Source organism: Coregonus lavaretus, assembly GCF_964263955.1.
Source record: "Coregonus lavaretus genome assembly, contig: HAP1_SCAFFOLD_2494, whole genome shotgun sequence".
Classification (NCBI taxonomy): domain Eukaryota; kingdom Metazoa; phylum Chordata; class Actinopteri; order Salmoniformes; family Salmonidae; genus Coregonus; species Coregonus lavaretus.
In genome coordinates, this window is record NW_028162122.1 from 25,209 (window position 1) to 49,059 (window position 23,851).

Here is a 23,851-nt window from a genome sequence, read left to right on the forward strand (position 1 = left end):
ACATTGAACGCGGGTCGGCGACTCCCCGCTTGCCAGGAGCCCTCCGATAACGTGGACGGATCCTGCCGAGTAAGAAATGATACTCGGGAGGAGACAGAGAGAGGGAGAGGGGACTCTCTCCAATCCCACTGACCTCACTGTTGGGTACATGCTGTCTGGACTATTTTCAGAGAATAGACTGCTTAATGTAACCGACGGGATATGAACCAGGTCTACCGCGGGAGAAAGCAACAGCTTGACCGTTACACCAAGAGGACATTCCCTATTGGGCTGAGGCATAGCCTATTTTTCACATCTGATTTAATTTCATACAACTTAATATTGCTACACTAAAAATCTTTGTCTGGACAATAGCCCATTACTCAGCTTTTATTAGAAAATGAATGGCATGCCACTGTGATCATTTTCTGTGACGACAGAGTAAATTATTATGCAGCCTCAGAGGGGTGCCCAAACTTTTTCAGACGACTGGATGTACTTCATAGAAACTGTTACCGTTTATATATTCTAACCACTCTATTTAATGTATTCCATATTAAGGGCCCTAACCTAGGAACACAAATCTTTGTTCCTATTAACATTGTGGACAGTTCTCTCTCTCTTTCTCTCTCTCTCTCTCTCTCTCTCTCTCTCTCTCTCTTACTCCACTATTTTCACTCTTTCTCTCTCTTCACAGCTCTCTCTCTCTTTCGCTCTGACTCACTCCACTGTTTTCACTCTCTCTCTTCTCACAATTCACTTTCTCTCTCGTTCTGTCTCACTCCACTGTTTTCACTCTCTCTTTCTCTATCCTGGGCACTTCATTTAATATAACAGGCTTTTAAAAATGAAATATTGTTGCACAATTTGTATGTAGCCCTTTAAAGTATACAGGTTGAAAATGGCACTGATAAACGCCTAAATTGGTACGCAGTGGCTGTACAGTAACATGCTATACATGACTTCAGACCACAGGCTCTACGCTTCAGAGGACTAAATGTATTTTGAAAGATGAGACGTTGAGGACTATAATAAATACTGCTTTGATGTCATACAAGCAAGCAAAACACCCATGAGTCCAAATGTGCACTTCAAATGTTCTTATTATAAAACTCATGTCAAATACAGTGTCAACATTCATGATCACTATATTTGATGTATAGTTACAAGATGACATGACGTCATACCCTGGGTTATTCTGAACAGAATGAGCCTGTTTGTCTACTGTGAATAAACTTAGCCGTGGCATACGCACCTGAATGCACTCATGATTCCTATGCGCATCAAAATTACAATCTGTTTCCAGGAATGTTATTGTGAAAGCCTAACTCTGTAATATACTTTTTTTTATAACTTAGCTAATCATGTTGGCAATAGAACCAGATGATGCCATCTTCCTAAAAAATGTCTCAGGTGTTGTCAGGCCATTGTTCTGATGTTTGAAGCTCCTCAAGTTGAGGAATTTCACACCTCTGTGTGGGGGTTTCACAAGCCGTTAGGTTTAGATAGGAATTATAATTATGTCCAGTAGTCTGAATTGTGGCAGGGATGAGGAGGCTCAGTTTGTAGAGCATGGTATTTGCAATGCCAGGGTTTAGGATTTGATTCCCACTGGGGGGCAGGTATGAAAAAAATAATTACACAAAAAAATATATTAAGTCACTCTGGATAAGAGTGTCTGCTAAATGACTAAAAATAAACTACAGGGGTGCCCAAGGGCGCTGTTACTTTCATTCGAAAAATTTTGCAATGCTATGTTGATCTGCTGTGGAGGTGTTTTTCCCAGCATTGCAACCTCCCTCCTCCCTGACCCAACAGCATAATGCAAGGAGAATGGCATGTTATATAGAAATATTGATTTGGAGAATGGTGTGTTATATATGAACATTCATTTGGAAGACAATTGCCCACCCAAGGTGTTGTCGCCTAGGCCATTGCTCTGATGTTTGAGGCTCATCTAGCTAAGGGATTTCACATGTCTGTGTGTGGTTTACACAATATGTAAGTTTTATGTCCAGAAGTCTGAAATTAATATATTTCCAGATTATGGTTGGGGGGCATATAAAGAGCAACATATGTGAAGATTTGTTTTTATTGGTTGTGTGTTATGTGTGTTGTTGTGTTAGGTTTTCCCCCTGTGTTCCTAATGGAAAATCCATTAACAATGAATCACAAACAAATTATATTCCAGTTGTGTTTAGACAACTTCATGGCTGACATCCCCCAGTTCTGTTAAGACCCATTGAACTGGGTCACATTCTAAATGGTCACTTGTATTGATAGTCCATACTGGGCCTAACTGGGGTTAACCATACTGGAGGGTTTCTTTCTGCACACATATTCCCTCATCTCCAGAACTTTACCTGATGTCCTCTCTCTCTCTCTCTCTCTCTCTCTCTCTCTCTCTCTCTCTCTCTCTCTCTCTCTCTCTCTCTCTCTCTCTCTCTCTCTCTCTCTCTCTCTCTCTCTCTCTGTCTCTGTCTCTGTCTCTGAACGCATAACTTACCACGTGCCCGTAGCCAAACACGTCTTTAAATGACCAGTGGGGTCGAATCCGGGTGGGGGGGTGTGATAACTGCCTGAATGGAGGTGAAGCTTCACTTAATCTACTTTGAAGCAGAAAAAAAAATATGAAAAATTATTTTTTCAAAAATATGAAAATGAAAAAAAAGAAGACATGGGGGCGTGCGGGACGCACTCGCTAAGCGGACCGGCACATTGAACGCGGGTCGGCGACTCCCCGCTTGCCAGGAGCCCTCCGAAAACGTGGACGGATCCTGCCGAGTAAGAAATGATACTCGGGAGGTGTTTACCCAGCTGCCGAGTATACCAGGTGATGTAGGACAGGTTCACTCACACACACACTTCACACACACACTCACACAGACACACCTATTCATTTGGGCCTTCTCCCTCATGCCCTGCTGACATCCATGCAGGCCCACATTGACCTTGTGACCTCTGGAGCTCCATGCATCTTGTTCTACACTCCCTGCCTAGTAAAACCCTTTCTCCCATGGGCCTGAGAGTACAGCTCATTTGAGACCATTTTGGAAAAGATTTTCTGGCATTTTGGTAAAGGGACTTCCTCAAGATTTTAGACTTTCCTCTCTATGTGCCCTATGTCACATTACTATACTATTGATCTACTGGACAAATAAAGCTTGATAGCTCATTGAAGAGTGATTCTCCACAGATGCAGCTGGGGATGAGTCAGCAGAAAGTCCAGCAGAGATTCCAGGAGAGAGAGAAGGAGCTGAAGGAGCTCCAACAGGCTGTGGAGTGTCTCAAGGTGAGTATTGTTGACCAAAGGAGACACACCATTTCACTTCTCTACTCCACTGTTTTCACTCCCTCTCTCTCTTTCTTTCTCTCTCTCTCTCTCTCTCTCTCTCTCTCTCTCTCTCTCTCTCTCTCTCTCTCTCTCTCTCTCTCTCTCTCTCTCTCTCTCTCTCTCTCTCTCTCTCTCTCTCTCTCTCTCTCTCTCTCTCTCTCTCTCTCTCTCTCTCTCTCTCTCTCTCTCTCTCTCTCTCTCTCTCTCTCTCTCTCTCTCTCTCTCTCTTGATGTTCAATGTTTCTTAAAAAAAAAAAAAAAAAGGAATAGTTTCACCATTATTCAAATGAGGGACAAATTTTTTCTTTGTTTTACCTTAAAGCAGCAATCAGCAGTAGAAACAATAACAAAGCGTACTCCCAACTCTTGTTTTAGTAAAAAGCTGAGGGATGGGGCTGGAGAAATGTAATCCCTTTCAAATTCAAATACAGAGCTATGGAAGCAAGGACTGACCATCCATGACATAAAAAATGATAGTTTTAACAATATTTTGAGGCTATACAGTATTTGTTTACATTTACTTTGTTTACAAACATCGGAGTAAAACAAGCTTCTATTTTGGGTTCTGATGGGGTACGACAGTTGAACTAAGCTCATGAGGCATTTATAGGTTATATTCTTCAAGAATCAATGGATGTTGCATCTGCTGATTGCCCCTTTAAAATGAATCACTAATCACATTAAATAAATCACAATCTCCCGAAATGACTTTGTCAAAGCAACAGAATAACTAGGGCTTTGCAATGATCCTGAAAACTTGGGGGAATTCTGGGGTTAAGTGGGTTAAAATAGTCCTAGAAGTCACAGAGGGTGCACAGAGGGACATGCCAAAATGCAGAATTTTAGCACTTTTGCAAGTCTTTATTCATATAAAAAAATCTGATTTATTGAATTTTACATGTGGTCTATATTAAAGGGCACTTCATTTAATATAACAGGCTTTTAAAAATGCAATATTGTTGCACAATTTGTATGTAGCCCTTTAAAGTATACAGGTTGAAAATGGCACTGATAAACGCCTAAATTGGTACGCAGTGGCTGTACAGTAACATGCTATACATGACTTCAGACCACAGGCTCTACGCTTCAGAGGACTCAATGTATTTTGAAAGATGAGACGTTGAGGACTATAATAAATACTGCTTTGATGTCATACAAGCAAGCAAAACACCCATGAGTCCAAATGTGCACTTCAAATTTCCTTATTATAAAACTCATGTCAAATACAGTGTCAACATTTATGATCACTATATTTGATGTATAGTTACAAGATGACATGACGTCATACCCTGGGTTATTCTGAACAGAATGAGCCTGTTTGTCTACTGTGAATAAACTTAGCCGTGGCATACGCACCTGAATGCACTCATGATTCCTATGCGCATCAAAATTACAATCTGTTTCCAGGAATGTTATTGTGAAAGCCTAACTCTGTAATATACTTTTTTATAACTTCAGAATAGGTCTTGGGGTGAAGGTATGTCCTGCACTGCACTCAATCTGGTTTATTTAGTACCCCAGCGCAGGTTAAGTAGTGGAAAGAACATGTTGGGTTATTTTGACCCAGACAGTTTGGTTGCGTGAATAACCCAATATGTTGGGTTGTTAGTATTAACAGAACACGGGTTAATTTAACCATCAGTTGGGTATTTTTTACTCTCATGCTTGGTTGACCTAGCAACTGGGTCTGTTCTAATGTCATGCTTGGTTGACCTAGCAACTGGGTCTGTTTTAATGTCATGCTTGGTTGACCTAGCAACTGGGTCTGTTTTAATGTCATGCTTGGTTGACCTAGCAACTGGGTTTGTTTTAATGTCATGCTTGGTTGACCTAGCAACTGGGTCTGTTTTAATGTCATGCTTGGTTGCCCTAGCAACTGGGTCTGTTTTAATGTCATGCTTGGTTGACCTAGCAACTGGGTCTGTTTTAATGTCATGCTTGGTTGACCTAGCAACTGGGTCTGTTTTAATGTCATGCTTGGTTGCCCTAGCAACTGGGTCTGTTTTAATGTCATGCTTGGGTTGCCTTAGCAACTGGGTCTGTTTTAATGTCATCCTTACTGTAGGTTATTTTAAGGCGTTTACATACTGTAAACTCAATTTTTCCTTATTAAATTATTCTATAATATGTAGAGTATTTATTACATATTATAATAAGGTATACCACTGTATCATAGCCCAACAACGAGACATACGTGGACTTTTAGGAAACTCTATAAGCATAATTGAAGCTACAAAAATGTCAATGTTCAACCTTAACATGTGCTAACTACGCAACAGACCAGATGAACAGGAATTATATTTACTCTCATGGGTGGCTAAAAATAACTATCTGAAAGCCACACCCCTACTAAACTATGCCTACAGTCTTCTGATCTGACCTGCTGGGTCATATCTCAATAACCAAGCAACAATAACCCAACACCCAGCATCCATAACCCAGCAGTTTTTAAAGAAAACAACCCAACTAAGTGACCCAACGCCTGCAACCCAACATTTGGGTCAACCAAACAACCCAGTATTGTTTAGAGTGTGGGGACAGGTGTAGACCCCTTTCAGATCATCCTGATCCCAGCTTTCTTTAATACAGCCCATACAGTAGCTGTGTCCACAGGCAGTAGTCACCGGATCCTTCAGTGGATCCAGACAGACGGAGCAACAGAACAGTTCTAGATTGTCAGCCATTTTAGTGCTTTCACCTGAAGGTTGAGCAACAGGGTGTCAAAAATGACTTTCTGTTTCATGGAACTCTACACCAGAGGACAGGGAGTGGCTTCCTCTTGACTGTGTACTCTGTATCTACAGGTTTTTGGGGGATGGAAGTCAAGCTAAGAAGATGACGTTGCATACAGCTGTGTCCACAGGGAATAGTAACTGGATCCTTTGGTAGATCCAGACAGCAGAGTGGATATTTTAAAAGGGCCTCTGCAATGTCCATACAACAAACTGCACAGCAGAGTATCAGAGATAAACTTTAATTTCTTTGAAAGTCTGAGTGGTGGGGGAGGCCTTTTAGATCTGTTTGGAGACGTTAGTCCTGGATGGATGCACTGAGGTATATAGGGATGGAAGCCATAGTGACGTGTAACCAAATATAAGGTTGTGGTAAAACATTACAACGTTTTAAAGGTTCCATAAATGTACAGTGACCTATTCAGAAGCCACAGTGGTGAATGATGAATATGTCAAATCAAAAGTTCTCTTTCATTTTCAGTCATGTAAAATGATCATAAATTGTAAAGAAACATGTGGATGCAGTGGGGTGCAAATACCTAGAATTAATTAAGCGAGAAATGGCGGTGGAAACGCCTTTATGCACAAATATTGATATAATAACCATCATATTGAAGTAAACTTGGAGTCACACGATGATATGTGGTGTGGTCCTCCCACTACGACTCAGGAAACCATGCAGTTTATTAAGCTACAGATGAAATAAGTTATGCTGAACTTCACAGGGTGGTGAAAGTTCACAGTGAAGAGCTTGATGCTCCTTTCCAATAAATATCGAGCGTCTTTTTGTCCATAATAATGTCATCATGTAGGTAGCCTGTCCAGAGTGGGCACGTTCACTATATAATGCACAACCAAATCTGACAAAACCATCAGTAGAGTTGAAAATGTGATGGAAACCCATTTAACAGAACGTTTTTAACCGGTACATGGGAATTTAACTGCAATTAATTTAATATCAATTCTAAAATGCTGGAGTATAGAGCCAAATTCATAGTTGAATAAATTCAAAAACCAAGGGTGGGTCAAAATTATTCAATAAAACAAATTTGGCCATGAAGAAGTTTCAGTAGATTAGGAACTGCTTCCTATAAAGCTATGTGGAGTATAATGTAGCTGGACATTGTAAAGTCTGCTTCCTATAAAGCTATGTGGAGTATAATGTAGCTGGACATTGTAAAGTCTGCTTCCTATAAAAGCTATGTGGAGTATAATGTAGCTGGACATTGTAAAGTCATACACACAATTATATTACTTCTTATTGACATTCAACCTGGGAATGAAAATTTAAGAAATTAATGTACAAACATGTCTAAAACAAATCCTGCAACAATGGACCAGGTGTGAATGTTCTGGGGGGTCTAAGTCTACCCCTAACCAGTTTGAATACACTGTTTGATTTCACCCCCAGACCCCAAAACACACCCCATTCAAAACAGTTTTAACAGCCCCCCCACCCGATGCAACTCAATATTAAGAAGGCATACAGTCAGTGTACAGACCAATGCACTACCCCCAGGATCACAACAAGCCCCTCACACATTGGACCACACACACACAATGTGAATGGAAATATATTATTATATTTTTATATATTACAATCACAAGAAAGGTTGTTGGTTATTTTAGTTTTACAAGTAACATTTCTTGCACATGTCCTTACTTTAAAAATAAGCATGTTTGGTCTTGTTGAATCAGCCTAATTCTCTGGTTATAAATAAAATAACCATGATTGGCAGAATGTTTAATTCACATTTCTGGCTATTAATGCATTGTGGAACTATGAAAAATAGGGAATAATGTTCCCAACACACCCACCTCACAGTTCCTACACAGACTCTGAGGCACCATGCAGGTCTGACACCAGAGGAGGCTGGTGGGAGGAGCTATAGGAGGACGGGCTCATTGTAATGGCTGGAATGGAATCAATGGAACGTATCAAACACAAACATTTGAAACCACATGTTTGACTGAGTTCCATTTATTCCATTCCAGACGTCACAATGAGCCTGTCCTGCTATAGCTCCTCCCACCAGACTCCACTGCCTGACAACCATTCTATTGTCTTGAGGACTTTACAACCATTTGGTCTGATCAAAGACCAGGACACCCTTTCAAAGAGATACATCCTCTCAGCCTTGATGACTAAACTAATCAAAGACTAACACACACACACACACACACCACAGTAATCTGATCATGGTGACTCCACAGTAATAACATTTATAACTCATAAGTCACCAGGTGTGATTTACCTTTTGACAGATGAAACCCTACATCAACTACTAATGACTTATGGGAGGAAGTGAGCATTTCACATATTAAGATATAATACAAGGATACTTCCTTTGTGTGTTGTACTTAGTCAATTGAAAATGTGCTTAAAGTTTTGAAAAAACAGCCTTTTTGATGATCTGTTTTGAGTTTTGTATTAAGAGTTGTGAAATTCTACCACATACTTGTGAAAATAGTACAAAAGTGATTATAAAATCTATAATACATGGATACTTCCTTAAATGTACTTATTTTGTGTTATGCAGTTATGTTATTGAAACAGAATAAGTCTAATGAGAGAATAAATAAGTCAAGTCCAACCATTACCTCTCTCCTCTTTCACATCCCTCTATCATCACTCCATGGGTGTGTCCCAATAATCTCTCCTTCCTCCTGAAGTGTATCATTCCTTCACTACTCCTCTCAAATGTAAAAGCATTGGATTGGTGTTGGCATGGGGTAGAGGGAGTTTACATATACCAGTCATTTCCTTTTAAATCCATGAAGGGAAGTGGACAAGTTCACACTTAGAAAGGAGATAATAGTTCCACACCTCATGTGTCCTGATAACTACAGGAATGGAACCATATTGAGGTTGGCTGCTTTCTATACGGTTTGATGAGAGAGAGAGAGAGAGAGACAGAGACAGAGACACAGAGACAGAGACAGAGACAGAGACAGAGACAGAGACAGAGAGAGAGAGAGAGAGAGAGAGAGAGAGAGAGAGAGAGAGAGAGAGAGAGAGAGAGAGAGAGAGAGAGAGAGAGAGAGAGAGAGAGAGAGAGAGAGAGAGAGAGAGAGAGAGAGAGAGAGAGAGGACATCAGGTAAAGTTCTGGAGATGAGGGAATATGTGTGCAGAAAGAAACCCTCCAGTATGGTTAACCCCAGTTAGGCCCAGTATGGACTATCAATACAAGTGACCATTTAGAATGTGACCCAGTTCAATGGGTCTTAACAGAACTGGGGGATGTCAGCCATGAAGTTGTCTAAACACAACTGGAATATAATTTGTTTGTGATTCATTGTTAATGGACTTTCCATTAGGAACACAGGGGAAAAACCTAACACAACAGCACACATAACACACAACCAATAAAAACAAAGGGGGAGGAAACCACTAAAGTCATTACCATATTGTCATTTTCTAACGACAGGGAGAAAACATGTAAAATCCAGAAGACTACTTTAGATCAGGTCAAAAGAAGCGTAGTGCACTACGAAGGGAACAGGGAGAGATTTGGGACAGAGACAGTAACTCCTGTATGGAAATCTTCATTCTAATGACAGGGAGAAAACATGTAAAATCTAGAAGACTACTTTAGATCTGGTCAGAAGAAGCCTAGTGCACTACGTAGGGAACAGGGAGAGATTTGGGCCAGAGACAGTAACTCCCCTGGGTATGAATTGTCTCTCTATCTTATCTCTCTTCTATATGATGTTCTCCTCTCCTCCTCTCTTCTCTCCTCTATTCACTCTATTCTATCATCCACACCACATGCCAGCTTCAACACAATCCATTTACAAGTTAAAGACACACCTTGGAATAAATAGCAAAGGAAAACTACTACTAGATGTATTTTTTATTTCCCATCACCATGAATCATATTTAATAACTGAACAGTAGCAGACCTAACTTCATCTGTTCCTGACTCTGGGTAGTGGATTAAAAAGACCATCAATCTCCAATGATATTAAAGTACAATTCTGAACATTACTGATATACTGAGTGAAGTCAAGATATGTGCTGGGTTTTTATTGTTTGGTTAATAGCACCACCTGCTGGACTGCTTTAATGTTGCTTGACTGAGCAGTATGGGAGAATAAAAGATGCCAAACTTAGGGCCGGTTTCCCGGACATCTCCATTGAACATGCTTTTTAGTCTAGAACTAGGCTTCATCTGTGTCCGGGAAACCGGCCCATATAGTTCAATTAGCAAGTAAGTAAAACTACCTGTTCCATGATACTGAGGAAAATTACATTGAGACAGAGAACCAATTGAGAAAACATTTCAATGGTTCTGAATGACAACCAACATACATTAACAGCATACATCATGATTAATGTAAATGTATAAGATTAAAACATTGCACTTACAAATAATATGAATGCATTGAATTGTAATTCATAACATCTTCTGAAGATCAAATCAATCAAATCATTGTACATAAAAACAGAGCAGAATGAATCATCACATCTGGGGACCATCACCACCAGCATGACTAGTATCTATGTGGACCCTACTACAGTTTAACCAGCTCAGCTATAGACTACACCAGCATGACTAGTATCTATGTGGACCCTACTACAGTTTAACCAGCTCAGCTATAGACTACACCAGCATGACTAGTATCTATGTGGATCCTACTACAGTTTAACCAGCTCAGCTATAGACTACACCAGCATGACTAGTATCTATGTGGACCCTACTACAGTTTAACCAGCTCAGCTATAGACTACACCAGCATGACTAGTATCTATGTGGACCCTACTACAGTTTAACCAGCTCAGCTATAGACTACACCAGCATGACTAGTATCTATGTGGACCCTACTACAGTTTAACCAGCTCAGCTATAGACTACACCAGCATGACTAGTATCTATGGGGACCCTACTACAGTTTAACCAGCTCAGCTATAGACTACACCAGCATGACTAGTATCTATGTGGACCCTACTACAGTTTAACCAGCTCAGCTATAGACTACACCAGCATGACTAGTATCTATGTGGACCCTACTACAGTTTAACCAGCTCAGCTATAGACTACACCAGCATGACTAGTATCTATGTGGACCCTACTACAGTTTAACCAGCTCAGCTATAGACTACACCAGCATGACTAGTATCTATGTGGACCCTACTACAGTTTAACCAGCTCAGCTATAGACTACACCAGCATGACTAGTATCTATGTGGACCCTACTACAGTTTAACCAGCTCAGCAGTACCATAGAGCCCAAACCCAGGATAGAGGGGCTGAGTGAATGTGGTCTGGACTCTGTGGAGGAGGGTCATTGTGTCAGAGACACTGTAGAAGGACAGAGTACCTGCCTTGTGATCCAGGTACACTCCTACTCTGGAGGACTGAGGGCCTGATACTTTAGTCCAATCATTATTGTGTCTGAACCAATAACTACCACCATAACACTGTAAACTCCAGGACTTGTCATTCTCTCCAAATCCACCATCTTTCTCTGTTCTGCTGATGTCTTTATATGAGACTGCTGTATAAACATTCTCCCCACTCCACTCCACCTCCCAGTAACAGCGTCCAGACAGACCCTCTCTACACAGAACCATCAAGTAGTTAGTGAATCTGTCTGGATGATCAGGATATGGTTGGACTTGGCCTGTATAGGTCACCTTTCTGTTCCCTTCAGACAGAGAGAGGCGTGTGTGTGCTGTGTTTGGGTCCAGTGTGAGCTGACAGGAATCTGGGAGAAGAGCAGAGCAGAGACCAATGAGGGGAGTTAGAACAATAAGTGAAGTCAGATACTGTATCTACCCTGTCTTTGATTAGAGCACAGCAGAGATCAAATCAGAGAAATATGAGGAGTCAGATAGATACCCAGTCTTTGATTAGATCTACTATTGCTATATATTTCTAGAGGGATTGTTAGGAGTGCCAGTAAAAAGAGACTGTTAGTTACTTCAGAATAAAGAGACTCACATTGTAAGAACTGTTCTCTGGTCTTGGGCTCTGGAGGCAGTACAACATCCACTATATTCACTACAGACACACAAACACATTCACAGAGAGAGGGAATGTTATCATCATACCATATTCCACATGTATATGACTAGTAGGGAACTTTCAATGGTCTAAGGTTGATGTTCTTATTATTTTCAACACACCTGTAGTGGAGATCTTGGTCCATTCTCCTTTAAGGACGTCTTCTAGTTTCTCTCTCAGTTCAGACACAGTCTTACTCACATCTCCAAAGTACTGAAGAGGACGGACAACGATGCTGGGTAAGTCTGAAGATACACTGGTACCGGAGAGAGACTGATAACTCTGGAGAGAGAGAGAGAGAGAGAGAGAGAGAGAGAGTGAGAGGGAGCAGAACCAAATGATTGAGTTTTAATTTCATATCACATGTATCAAGGCAGTTGAGTTACCTGGAGGAAATGGATGTGATCCTCTGTGTGTGAGAGCTGCTCCAGCTCAGTGCTTCTCTTCCTCAGCTCAGCTATCTCCTGCTCCAGTTGCTCCAGGAGTCCTTCAGCTTTACTCACTTGAGCCTTCTCTTGGGCTCTGATCAGCTCCTTCACCTCAGAGCGCCTTCTCTCAATGGAGCGGATCAGCTCAGTAAAGATCTTATCACTGTCCTCCACTGCTGCCTGTGCAGAGCGCTGTTAAGAGAGAGAGAGAGAGAGAGAGAGAGAGAGACTTGTCTTACTTTAATGAGCCATCCTCATTACACTAACACCCCCACCCCTAAAAGCACATTGCGTGACACCACAACCTCTACACAATCCCATTATCCAGTACCCAACACCACAGTACAATACACCAACCAGCACCACATTCCAACCGTCCATCCAACCCCTCCTCTCCAGCCGTACAGACAGCCCCCCTGGGCCCCCATACCTCCTGAAACATCTCCACACTGTTGATCATTTTGTACAACTCAAACTCAACCCTAAGGCGTCAACAGTAATGGCATTACCCTGGCAACACAGAAAAAACATGATGAACAGTCTGTCATTGCAGAAAACGGACACCCCTCCCCAACTCCCAGGTCAACCCGTGCCAACCAGCTATTGGTGTCCAGGGCTCCATGTAATACCCTCCACTGGACGACCCCTGACCTTTCCAGCACTGGGAGCTTATAGAGCACCCTCCACCTATACCCTGCCATGCTCTCAGCCCCCACAACCCCCTGCCACTGATGCCCCTTCACTCCCACTAAGCTCAGAGTGTTAAAAGTCAGTAAGTCCTCCAGACTCTCCTGCCAGTCCCCAGTCTCTGCTGTCCCTTGCAGTGGTGGAAACGGTGGTGGCCCCTCCTCAGGCTGCTCCAGCCCTCAGTACTGCAGCATAGAAATCAGAGACCCCTGCTGTATTGAGTCTCTCCTGCCGCATGATGAAGAGCTGCTGATCCAGCCCCAAACCACCAGCCCTCCTCAACAGAGCACATGCTGGTTCCCTCCAGCCCACCTCCGTACGGTACAGTATCCTCTGTGCTGCTGAGTCAGAACGCTGCCACCCTGACCAGAAATAATTCACTAACTTGCGCTGCAGGTCCACAAGCAGACCACCGGGGGCGTTGAGAATGGCCAATTTAAGCCATAGAGAGGATGCCACCAAGTTGTTGATGATCAGCACCCTCCCTCTGTATGCCACTTGGGAGATGAGCCACCTCCACTTCGTCAGCCTTCGACACCACCGCTTGTGACACTCCTTCCCAGTTCTTCCTATCCCAACCCTCCGAGCCCAGATACACCCCAAGCATCTTGAGCCACTCACAGCCCCACTGCAACCCCCCTGGAAGCTGCGGAGGTGCCCTGTCCCTCCATGCCCCACATAACAGAGCCTCACTCTTTCCCCAGTTTACCTAAGCAGAAGACGCCCCCTCGTACACCGACTTACAGTCATGTGCATACATTTTTACATATGGGTGGTCCCGGGGATTGAACCCACTACCCTGGCACTACAAGTGCCATGCTCTACCAATTGAGCTACAGAGGCCCACAGAGTTCTGCCCTCTATAAATCAGAGTACAACTCCACAGCCTCATCTCCTCACAACAGAAGTTACCCGCCCATCAGGCTCCCTCATCTCCCCACAACAGAAGTTACCCACCCATCAGGCTCCCTCATCTCCCCCACAACAGAAGTTACCCACCCATCAGGCTCCCTCATCTCCCCACAACAGAAGTTACCCACCCATCAGGCTCCCTCATCTCCCCCACAACAGAAGTTACCCACCCATCAGGCTCCCTCATCTCCCCCACAACAGAAGTTACCCACCCATCAGGCTCCCTCATCTCCCCACAACAGAAGTTACTCCCCCATCAGGCTCCCTCATCTCCCCACAACAGAAGTTACCCACCCATCAGGCTCCATCATCTCCCCACAACAGAAGTTACCCACCCATCAGGCTCCATCATCTCCCCACAACAGAAGTTACCCACCCATCAGGCTCCCTCATCTCCCCACAACAGAAGTTACCCACCCATCAGGCTCCCTCATCTCCCCCACAACAGAAGTTACCCACCCATCAGGCTCCCTCATCTCCCCCACAACAGAAGTTACCCACCCATCAGGCTCCCTCATCTCCCCACAACAGAAGTTACCCGCCCATCAGGCTCCCTCATCTCCCCACAACAGAAGTTACCCACCCATCAGGCTCCCTCATCTCCCCACAACAGAAGTTACCCACCCATCAGACAAACGTAAAACAAGGGATTTTCTTGGTTTCCCCACTCTGTTTTTCCAACCCCTCTGGTGAAACAGAGAACTGAGCCCTGCACTATAATATAATGTAATGTGCCATTTTGCAGACGCTTTTATCCAAAGCGACTTACAGTCATTCGTGCATATATATATATATTTTTTTTTGTTGTGTATGGGTGGTCCCGGGGATCGAACCCACTACCCTGGCGTTACAAGCGCCGTGCTCTACCAGCTGAGCTACAGAGGACCAGGTGCAGACACATTGATGAAAGCAAAGACAAGGTCATTATTTGGGCTCTAAACACTAACAACCTACCCTTACACACCTCTTTTGCTACCCCTGCACTAAGATTTCTGCCATGGCATTTAAATGTTTTTGGTTTACATATTCCCCCAGTCTTTGCCGCCGTTCATGTTAAGGAAGTCTAACCGTGAAATCTCCATAAGAGGTGGGAGGGAAATCACCACAATCAGAAACCAGTAGAGAAGCCCATAAAGCCGCAATGCCAGAAAAAACCATCCATTTAAGCAGATTCTGAAGACATGCCCTTAAGACCGTCTGAGAGACAGCAGCTGAGAGTTTGTGAAAGGCCAGGGAAATGTCTGTTTGATTTATCTGTGACAGAGAGAGTTTGGAAAGGTCTGTGAGCAGAAACTGAGAAAACCCAGGATAATAATAATAATAATATGCCATTTAGCAGACGCTTTTATCCAAAGCGACTAACAGTCATGAATGCATACATTTTTACATATGGGTGGTCCCGGGGATCGAACCCACTACCCTGGCATTACAAGCGCTAAATGTGGTCCTCTGTAGCTCAATTGGTAGAGCATGGCCCTTGTAATGCCAGGGTGGTGGGTTTGATCCCCGGGACCACCCATATGTAAAAATGTATGCATTCATGACTGTTAGTCGCTTTGGATAAAAGCGTCTGCTAAGTGGCATATTATATTATTATTATAAGAACCCATGACCCATTTTCTCAGCCTATACCGCTTCCTGGGTGAGAGGACACTAAACCCCTCATTCTTCATCACGTGTTGTACTGACCTTACAAACCTTCCAGGATCAATCAAATAAGACTCCAGCAGAACCTTCTTTTTCCCCTTTAGTCTCCATCAGGAACCTAGAAAGTTCTCTCAGCGTATATACTGGGCCCTCAGCCTGACTGGCTGTCAGCTCTGGATCCAATGAGCCGTCTGAAAACGAGACGCCTTGTCCTCCGCTCCCGCAGACTCACCTCCCCCCTCTTCCTCCTCCTCCATTGGCACGGTACCGTCCTCCTCCTCCCCAGTCTCTGCCCCCCTGCACTTCCCCCCTGATCAGAGCCTCTTCCCCAATGACAGGCAATATTTGCCTTCGCCCACCGGAGTCTCTGTTACTACAGAAACCTGCCTCAGCTCATGTAGCCCAGCTGCAACCCTCCCCACCACCGCTTTCTCCACGGCCTGCGCACCACCACTTGACCCTGCTCTACTCTCCTCCTTCCTGGTACCACCACCACTTGACCCTGCTCTACTCTCCTCCCTCCTGGTACCACCACCACTTGACCCTGCTCTACTCTCCTCCCTCCTGGTACCACCACCACTTGACCCTGCTCTACTCTCCTCCCTCCTGGTACCACCACCACTTGACCCTGCTCTACTCTCCTCCCTCCTGGTACCACCACCACTTGACCCTGCTCTACTCTCCTCCTTCCTGGTACCACCACCACTTGACCCTGCTCTACTCTCCTCCCTCCTGGTACCACCACCACTTGACCCTGCTCTACTCTCCTCCCTCCTGGTACCACCACCACTTGACCCTGCTCTACTCTCCTCCCTCCTGGTACCACCACCACTTGACCCTGCTCTACTCTCCTCCCTCCTGGTACCACCACCACTTGACCCTGCTCTACTCTCCTCCCTCCTGGTACCACCACCACTTGACCCTGCTCTACTCTCCTCCTTCCTGGTACCACCACCACTTGACCCTGCTCTACTCTCCTCCCTCCTGGTACCACCACCACTTGACCCTGCTCTACTCTCCTCCCTCCTGGTACCACCACCACTTGACCCTGCTCTACTCTCCTCCCTCCTGGTACCACCACCACTTGACCCTGCTCTACTCTCCTCCTTCCTGGTACCACCACCACTTGACCCTGCTCTACTCTCCTCCCTCCTGGTACCACCACCACTTGACCCTGCTCTACTCTCCTCCTTCCTGGTACCACCACCACTTGACCCTGCTCTACTCTCCTCCTTCCTGGTACCACCACCACTTGACCCTGCTCTACTCTCCTCCCTCCTGGTACCACCACCACTTGACCCTGCTCTACTCTCCTCCCTCCTGGTACCACCACCACTTGACCCTGCTCTACTCTCCTCCCTCCTGGTACCACCACCACTTGACCCTGCTCTATTCTCCTCCCTCCTGGTACCACCACCACTTGACCCTGCTCTACTCTCCTCCCTCCTGGTACCACCACCACTTGACCCTGCTCTACTCTCCTCCCTCCTGGTACCACCACCACTTGACCCTGCTCTACTCTCCTCCCTCCTGGTACCACCACCACTTGACCCTGCTCTACTCTCCTCCCTCCTGGTACCACCACCACTTGACCCTGCTCTACTCTCCTCCCTCCTGGTACCACCACCACTTGACCCTGCTCTACTCTCCTCCCTCCTGGTACCACCACCACTTGACCCTGCTCTACTCTCCTCCCTCCTGGTACCACCACCACTTGGCCCTGCTCTACTCTCCTCCCTCCTGGTACCACCACCACTTGACAACTTTCATGTTTTGAAATTATACTTTATTACTATAATGATTATCAATAAGCCTAAACATTAATTCAGTCACCTCTGGTCGACAAAAACGTATTTTCCTAGTACATTAATTGTCAAATTCATCAACCAGCATCGAGCACTCTGCCTTCTCACGCAAGCGAGGGGCATGTTGAGGTAAATATGCTAACCGCCAAGGTTGCATTATGTCATTTATTGGTGGGCTGGAAGATGCAGTGTTTTTTCTTTTCTATTCAGAGGCTATTTACTCCCAATATGAGATCATTTTATATAGAAGGTTTTTATAATGCATGTTTACTAGGGTTGAGGTTAGCGCATCTGAGTAGGGATTATTTGGGTTCAATACCTGTCCTACCTATCAATCATATTGCTGCTTGTAGCCTATAACTGATGATCCCCACACTAGAAACACCCAAAACTATCTGTGCTAGCAAACCCTGTGTTCCACCCCTCCCCTGTGTAACCTTGAGGTTTGGTAAGAAACAAACACTTGTCTACGAAAAGAGACATGTTTAACGGATTCCGCTTGGCACCCAGCCGAGAGCACACGGAAACCACTTGCAAATTTACCAAAACTAACCAACTACTTGCGGTCTGTTCGTCAGCAATAAACGGAGGCAGATTAGCCACCACAACTCTTATCGAAAGAGGCGACATCTGCACCAACACACCCCTCACAACAAGACAAACCTTTTTCATTAACACAACCACCGCCTTGTTCATTCTGGATGCAGAGTCCAGATGTTCCGCTCCAACCTGTTCGCCGACCATGAGCAAAACTTCCTCCACACCTTTCTCCGGAACGGACCCGAAGCGACAGCGTTTCTTCTCCACTCGGTTGAGGCCATCACGCCGCCCTAACAAACTACCCCTACTCCCCCCTCAACTCTAAACGATAAACAGTGGAAACCAATAAACAAACCCTCCACCATCAGAAAATACATTCAGAAAATACGCAAGAACCAAAAGAAAAAAGAATAGTAGCCCTCCTCACGAACCACAAATCTCTCACACAACAACTTCTTCTTCTATGATATAATGGCGGTCCACAAACCAACGTTAAAGGTGCATGCCGCCACCTACTGTGCTGGAGTGTGTGGTCAATCACGGTTTCCAACATTTCTAAATCCTCCTACCTAACTCAGTACTTCTGAGAATATAAAGAAGAGCCCTACTAACTTCTAATAGACCCTCCCCCATCCCCAAAATCCCTTCCAAACCCCCCCAACATCAAACCGTTACAATACTGTACATAGACATAATGTAACGGTTCTTCTTCTTTGGTGTTTAACGGCGGTTGGCATCCAATATGTTGCATTACCGCCCCCAACTGGACTATAATATAAATCCATTATACTTTGTGACACAAAATGGGAAAAGGGGAAATTATAATAATAATAAAAAAACACCCTTCCAACTAACCCTACACTCATTGAATACCCACTACCCAATTCCACTACTTTGACCCTATCTGCTCCTGCACCATGCCAACGGCCTGGGAGGACGGGACACCACCACTCAACACACCCTGTAACTCTTCTGAAGTCTAATCTTGTATGCCCAAATACTTCTCTGCAGCTGCCACCACAACATCTATTTTCTGTGATTTACATTCAATTTCATTCCATTTCTGCTGTACAGTTGATAACCATTGCTATGAACGGCAAGAAGCTAACCTTACTAAAGCATATATCACTAGTTGGCCTATCCCTCTGTGCTGGCACAGATCTACTACTCACAGGGATCCTCTCAGGATCTCTCACCCTTGACCCATCCTCCTCTACTTCCTTCACTGTCTCAGCATACGACACCTTCTGCACTACTCTGACTCTAGCAACCTCAACCTGCGTCTCTCGCACCTGACACTTCAGATCCCCAGCAACATGGGCATCCCAACAGTTGACACACACAACTTTATCCACCGAAACTACACAATCCTCTATCCCATGCCCTCCTGCACAATTCCCACATCTTGGAATCTCCCTCCTACAAACTGCTGCAACATGACCATAAACATTGCACATGAATCAGAGCAGTGGATTCAGCACAAAAGCTCTAACAGGATAACTGATATATCCTACCATGACTTTGTCGGGTAAAGACTCAAAACTCAAAAGGACTGACAGTGACTCCTCTGTTTCACCACGCTCACCACCGGGTCTGTGTTGCACCAAACGGCGGGAATCACAAACACCAGCAGTCTTCAACTTTAATTGCTCCACTTCTACACTTAACGCTACCCCAGAAATCACTCCTTTCAATGGTGCCCTGTTCCTAAGAGCAAAGCAAGAAACAGATCTTGACCCAAGTTGCGTGACTCGGAGCGCCCACTCCCTCTGGTCAGAAGAAACACAAACAAATATCACAAGTCCACTACAGGTTACCTTCACTGATTCAACTGCACCCAACTCCTTTCCCACCCACCCTGAAACTACAAATGGATCTGCCAAAAGGTATGGATCCACTTTCTCCTACAATGTAACTCCTACTGCACCAGATTCTTCTTTATCATGTCCATTGATGCCAGGCTCTGGTTCTGAGCTCTTCACCACACCTTCTACCTCACTTAACTCTCCCTCATTCATTTCCATTTCACCTCCAGAACTCAGTCTGGCGAATGGCTCACTCTGTTTGCACTTGAGTTATAACATTTGATTTTGATTTTGATTTATTTTTATGTCTCTATTCCTTTTAAACTTTTGTGAGTGTAACGTTTACTGTTAATTTCTGATTTGTTTATTATTTATTTCACTTGCTTTGGTAATGTAACATATGTTTCCAATGCCAATAAAGCCAATTTAATTGAATCGAGAGAGAGAGCTCCCTGTTAATGTATAGCAGACATGAGTCGCTCATGGTTACTCATGGTTATGTGAAGAGGTAGAGCCGCTTGCGACTTTAAATCAGTCAGAACAATAGGGAATGTCCTTTTGGTCAAGATGATGGTTTCTCCCACAGTAGACCCGGGTTCATAACCCGTCAGTTACATTAAGCAGTCTATTCTCTGAAAGGGGTCCAGACAGCCTGTTCCCAACAGTGGGATTGGATAGGGGCCCCTCTCTCTCTCTGACTGGAGGAGAGAAGTGAAATGGTGTGTCTCCTCTGGTCAACAATACTCACCTTGAGAGACTCCACAGCCTGTTGCAGCTCCTTCAGCTCCTTCTCTCTCTCCTGGAATCTCTGCTGGACTTTCTGCTGACTCATCCCCAGCTGCCTCTGTGGAGAATCACTCTTCAATGAGCTATCAAGCTTTATTTGTCCAGTAGATCAATAGTATAGTAATGTGACATAGGGCCCATAGAGAGGAAGGTCTAAAATCTTGAGGAAGTCCCTTTACCATATGACATTTTCTATGTTGCTATGTGATGATTATAGTTTTTATGGTAGACGTACATGTATCAAGGGGTTGAGGCTGAACTTTGAACTCTTAAAAGGGCATTCGGAATGATAATAGTGTTTGACTTCAGAAAATGGTGATACATTTGGAGCAAACTCAATATACACCAAAGTTTGTGTTCATATTTCTTCTGCCGTGGATATATTTCATTTGAATTCTCTCATATTCAAACAGACTTAGTTCCTACTGTATCTTTAATTATTTGTTTATCAGACAGTCACCAACAAGTTGTTCTGGTCTTACCTGTTTCTCAGTCCTCTCTGCTGCAGCTGACACTGTTTCATGGCCTTTATGTTCATCCATCACACACTGATAACAGATACACTGTTGATCGGTACGACAGAAAACCTCCAGCAGTTTGTCATGATGAGAGCAGATCTTCTCCTGTAGTTGTGCGGTGGCTTTGACCAGCTTGTGCTTCTTCAAAGCAGGAGATTCATAGTGAGATTGGAGGTGAGTCTCACAGTAAGAGGCCAGACACACCAGACAGGACATGAGGGCTTTCTGCTTTCTGGTCCCAGTGCAGACATCACACGCCACATCTCCAGGTCCAGCATAGCACAGAGCAGGAGGGGGAGCAGCCTGGAGTCCTGTCTTCTTCAGTTTCTCCACCAACTCAGCCAACATGGTATTTTTCCTCAGAGTAGGCCTTGGAGTGAAGGTCTCTCTGCACTGAGGACAGCTATAGACCCCTTTCAGAACATCCTGATCCCAGCAGCCCTCAATACAGCTTCTACAGTAACTGTGTCCACAGGGAATAGCCACCGGCTCCTTCAGTAGATCCAGACAGACAGAACAACAGAACTGGTCCTGGTCCAGCAAAACTCCCTGCTGAGCCATTTGGACGGTTGTTCACTCTCACACAGACAGACGACACAGAGAATCAGATAAGTTTCGTTTCCACAGAAGAGAGTTTGTGGGAGGGGGAGGGACTTCCTGGTTCTACCAGAGGGGTGGGGTTAGAGGGAGGGAGGGGTTAGAGGGAGAGTGAGAGAGAGAGTGAGAGAGAGAGAGAGAGAGAGAGAGAGAGAGAGAGAGAGAGAGAGAGAGAGAGAGAGAGAGAGAGAGAGAGAGAGAGAGAGAGAGAGAGAGAAAGAGAGAGAGAGAACTGTACGCAATGTTAATAGAGACAAAGATTTGTGTTCCTAGGTTAGGGCCCTTAATATGGAATACATTAAATAGAGTGGTTAGAATATATGAAGGGTAACAGTTTCTATGAAGTACATATGTATAATGCTCCTAATGAATTGTGTAATGCCTTAAACTTATGTGCTATGACACTAACTATAACCATCCATAATAACTAATACGTGGTTGTAAAACTGTACAATGTGTTATAGATAATTAGCTACAATGGGGGAGGGGGGAATTGAAATGGATACAATGTACTGTAGCTGAAATGAATACCGTATGTATTGACTGATCATTGAGAATGATGTAACACTTTACATTACAGTGTGTTTATTGGTGTGTAATTATTCCTGTTAGTCCAGTGGTGTAAAAGTAGTGTGATGCCTCATTCTTCCACTGTACTAGCAGCAGTAACCCTAGCCAGTAATAAGGCTACTGTAATGGAAAGTGTTACAGGAAATATAAAGGAAGGATTTATACATGGCATCTATGATATACTCTATGTAATGATATGTCTATGTCTTCTATATGGTGTTCTATACTGTATGTAATGATATGTCTATGTCTTCTATATGCTGTTCTATACTGTATGTAATGATATGTCTATGTCTTCTATATGGTGTTCTATACTGTATGTAATGATATGTCTATGTCTTCTAGATGGTGTTCTATACTGTATGTAATGATATGTCTATGTCTTCTAGATGGTGTTCTATACTCTATGTAATGATATGTCTATGTCTTCTATATGGTGTTCTATACTGTATGTAATGATATGTCTATGTCTTCTATATGCTGTTCTATACTGTATGTAATGATATGTCTATGTCTTCTATATGGTGTTCTATACTGTATGTAATGATATGTCTATGTCTTCTAGATGGTGTTCTATACTCTATGTAATGATATGTCTATGTCTTCTAGATGGTGTTCTATACTGTATGTAATGATATGTCCATGTCTTCTATATGGTGTTCTATACTCTATGTAATGATATGTCTATGTCTTCTATATGGTGTTCTATACTGTATGTAATGATATGTCTATGTCTTCTATATGGTGTTCTATACTGTATGTAATGATATGTCTATGTCTTCCATATGGTGTTCTATACTGTATGTAATGATATGTCTATGTCTTCTATATGGTGTTCTATACTCTATGTAATGATATGTCTATGTCTTCTATATGGTGTTCTATACTGTATGTAATGATATGTCTATGTCTTCTAGATGGTGTTCTATACTGTATGTAATGATATGTCTATGTCTTCTATATGGTGTTCTATACTGTATGTAATGATATGTCTATGTCTTCTAGATGGTGTTCTATACTGTATGTAATGATATGTCTATGTCTTCTATATGGTGTTCTATACTGTATGTAATGATATGTCTATGTCTTCTAGATGGTGTTCTATACTGTATGTAATGATATGTCTATGTCTTCTAGATGGTGTTCTATACTGTATGTAATGATATGTCTATGTCTTCTAGATGGTGTTCTATACTGTATGTAATGATATGTCTATGTCTTCTAGATGGTGTTCTATACTGTATGTAATGATATGTCTATGTCTTCTATACTCTATGTAATGATATGTCTATGTCTTCTATATGGTGTTCTATACTGTATGTAATGATATGTCTATGTCTTCTAGATGGTGTTCTATACTGTATGTAATGATATGTCTATGTCTTCTAGATGGTGTTCTATACTGTATGTAATGATATGTCTATGTCTTCTATATGGTGTTCTATACTGTATGTAATGATATGTCTATGTCTTCTAGATGGTGTTCTATACTGTATGTAATG

At 43.5% G+C, this 23,851-nt stretch overlaps 1 protein-coding gene across 3 annotated transcripts; it reads right to left on the reverse strand.

The window, feature by feature from the left end:
- Positions 1-9,885: 9,885 nt before the first annotated feature.
- Positions 9,886-21,810, reverse strand: LOC311116518 (tripartite motif-containing protein 16-like). 3 transcript variants are annotated; one of them, XR_014611438.1, is made up of 7 exons: positions 21,147-21,810; positions 20,627-20,722; positions 12,441-12,674; positions 12,177-12,336; positions 11,992-12,051; positions 10,930-11,755; positions 9,886-10,682 (listed from the first exon to the last, which is right to left on the reverse strand). XR_014611438.1 is itself a non-coding variant. In XM_084191605.1 (6 exons), exons 1-6 carry the CDS (start codon positions 21,741-21,743, stop codon positions 11,244-11,246), a joined length of 1,659 nt encoding a protein of 552 aa, XP_084047731.1. In that variant the 5' UTR covers positions 21,744-21,810; the 3' UTR covers positions 9,886-11,243. The 3 variants fall into 3 exon arrangements, 1 of the variants encoding a protein (XP_084047731.1); XR_014611439.1 differs by having other exon boundaries at positions 9,886-10,561; positions 10,687-11,755; XM_084191605.1 differs by having other exon boundaries at positions 9,886-11,755.
- Positions 21,811-23,851: the final 2,041 nt, after the last annotated feature.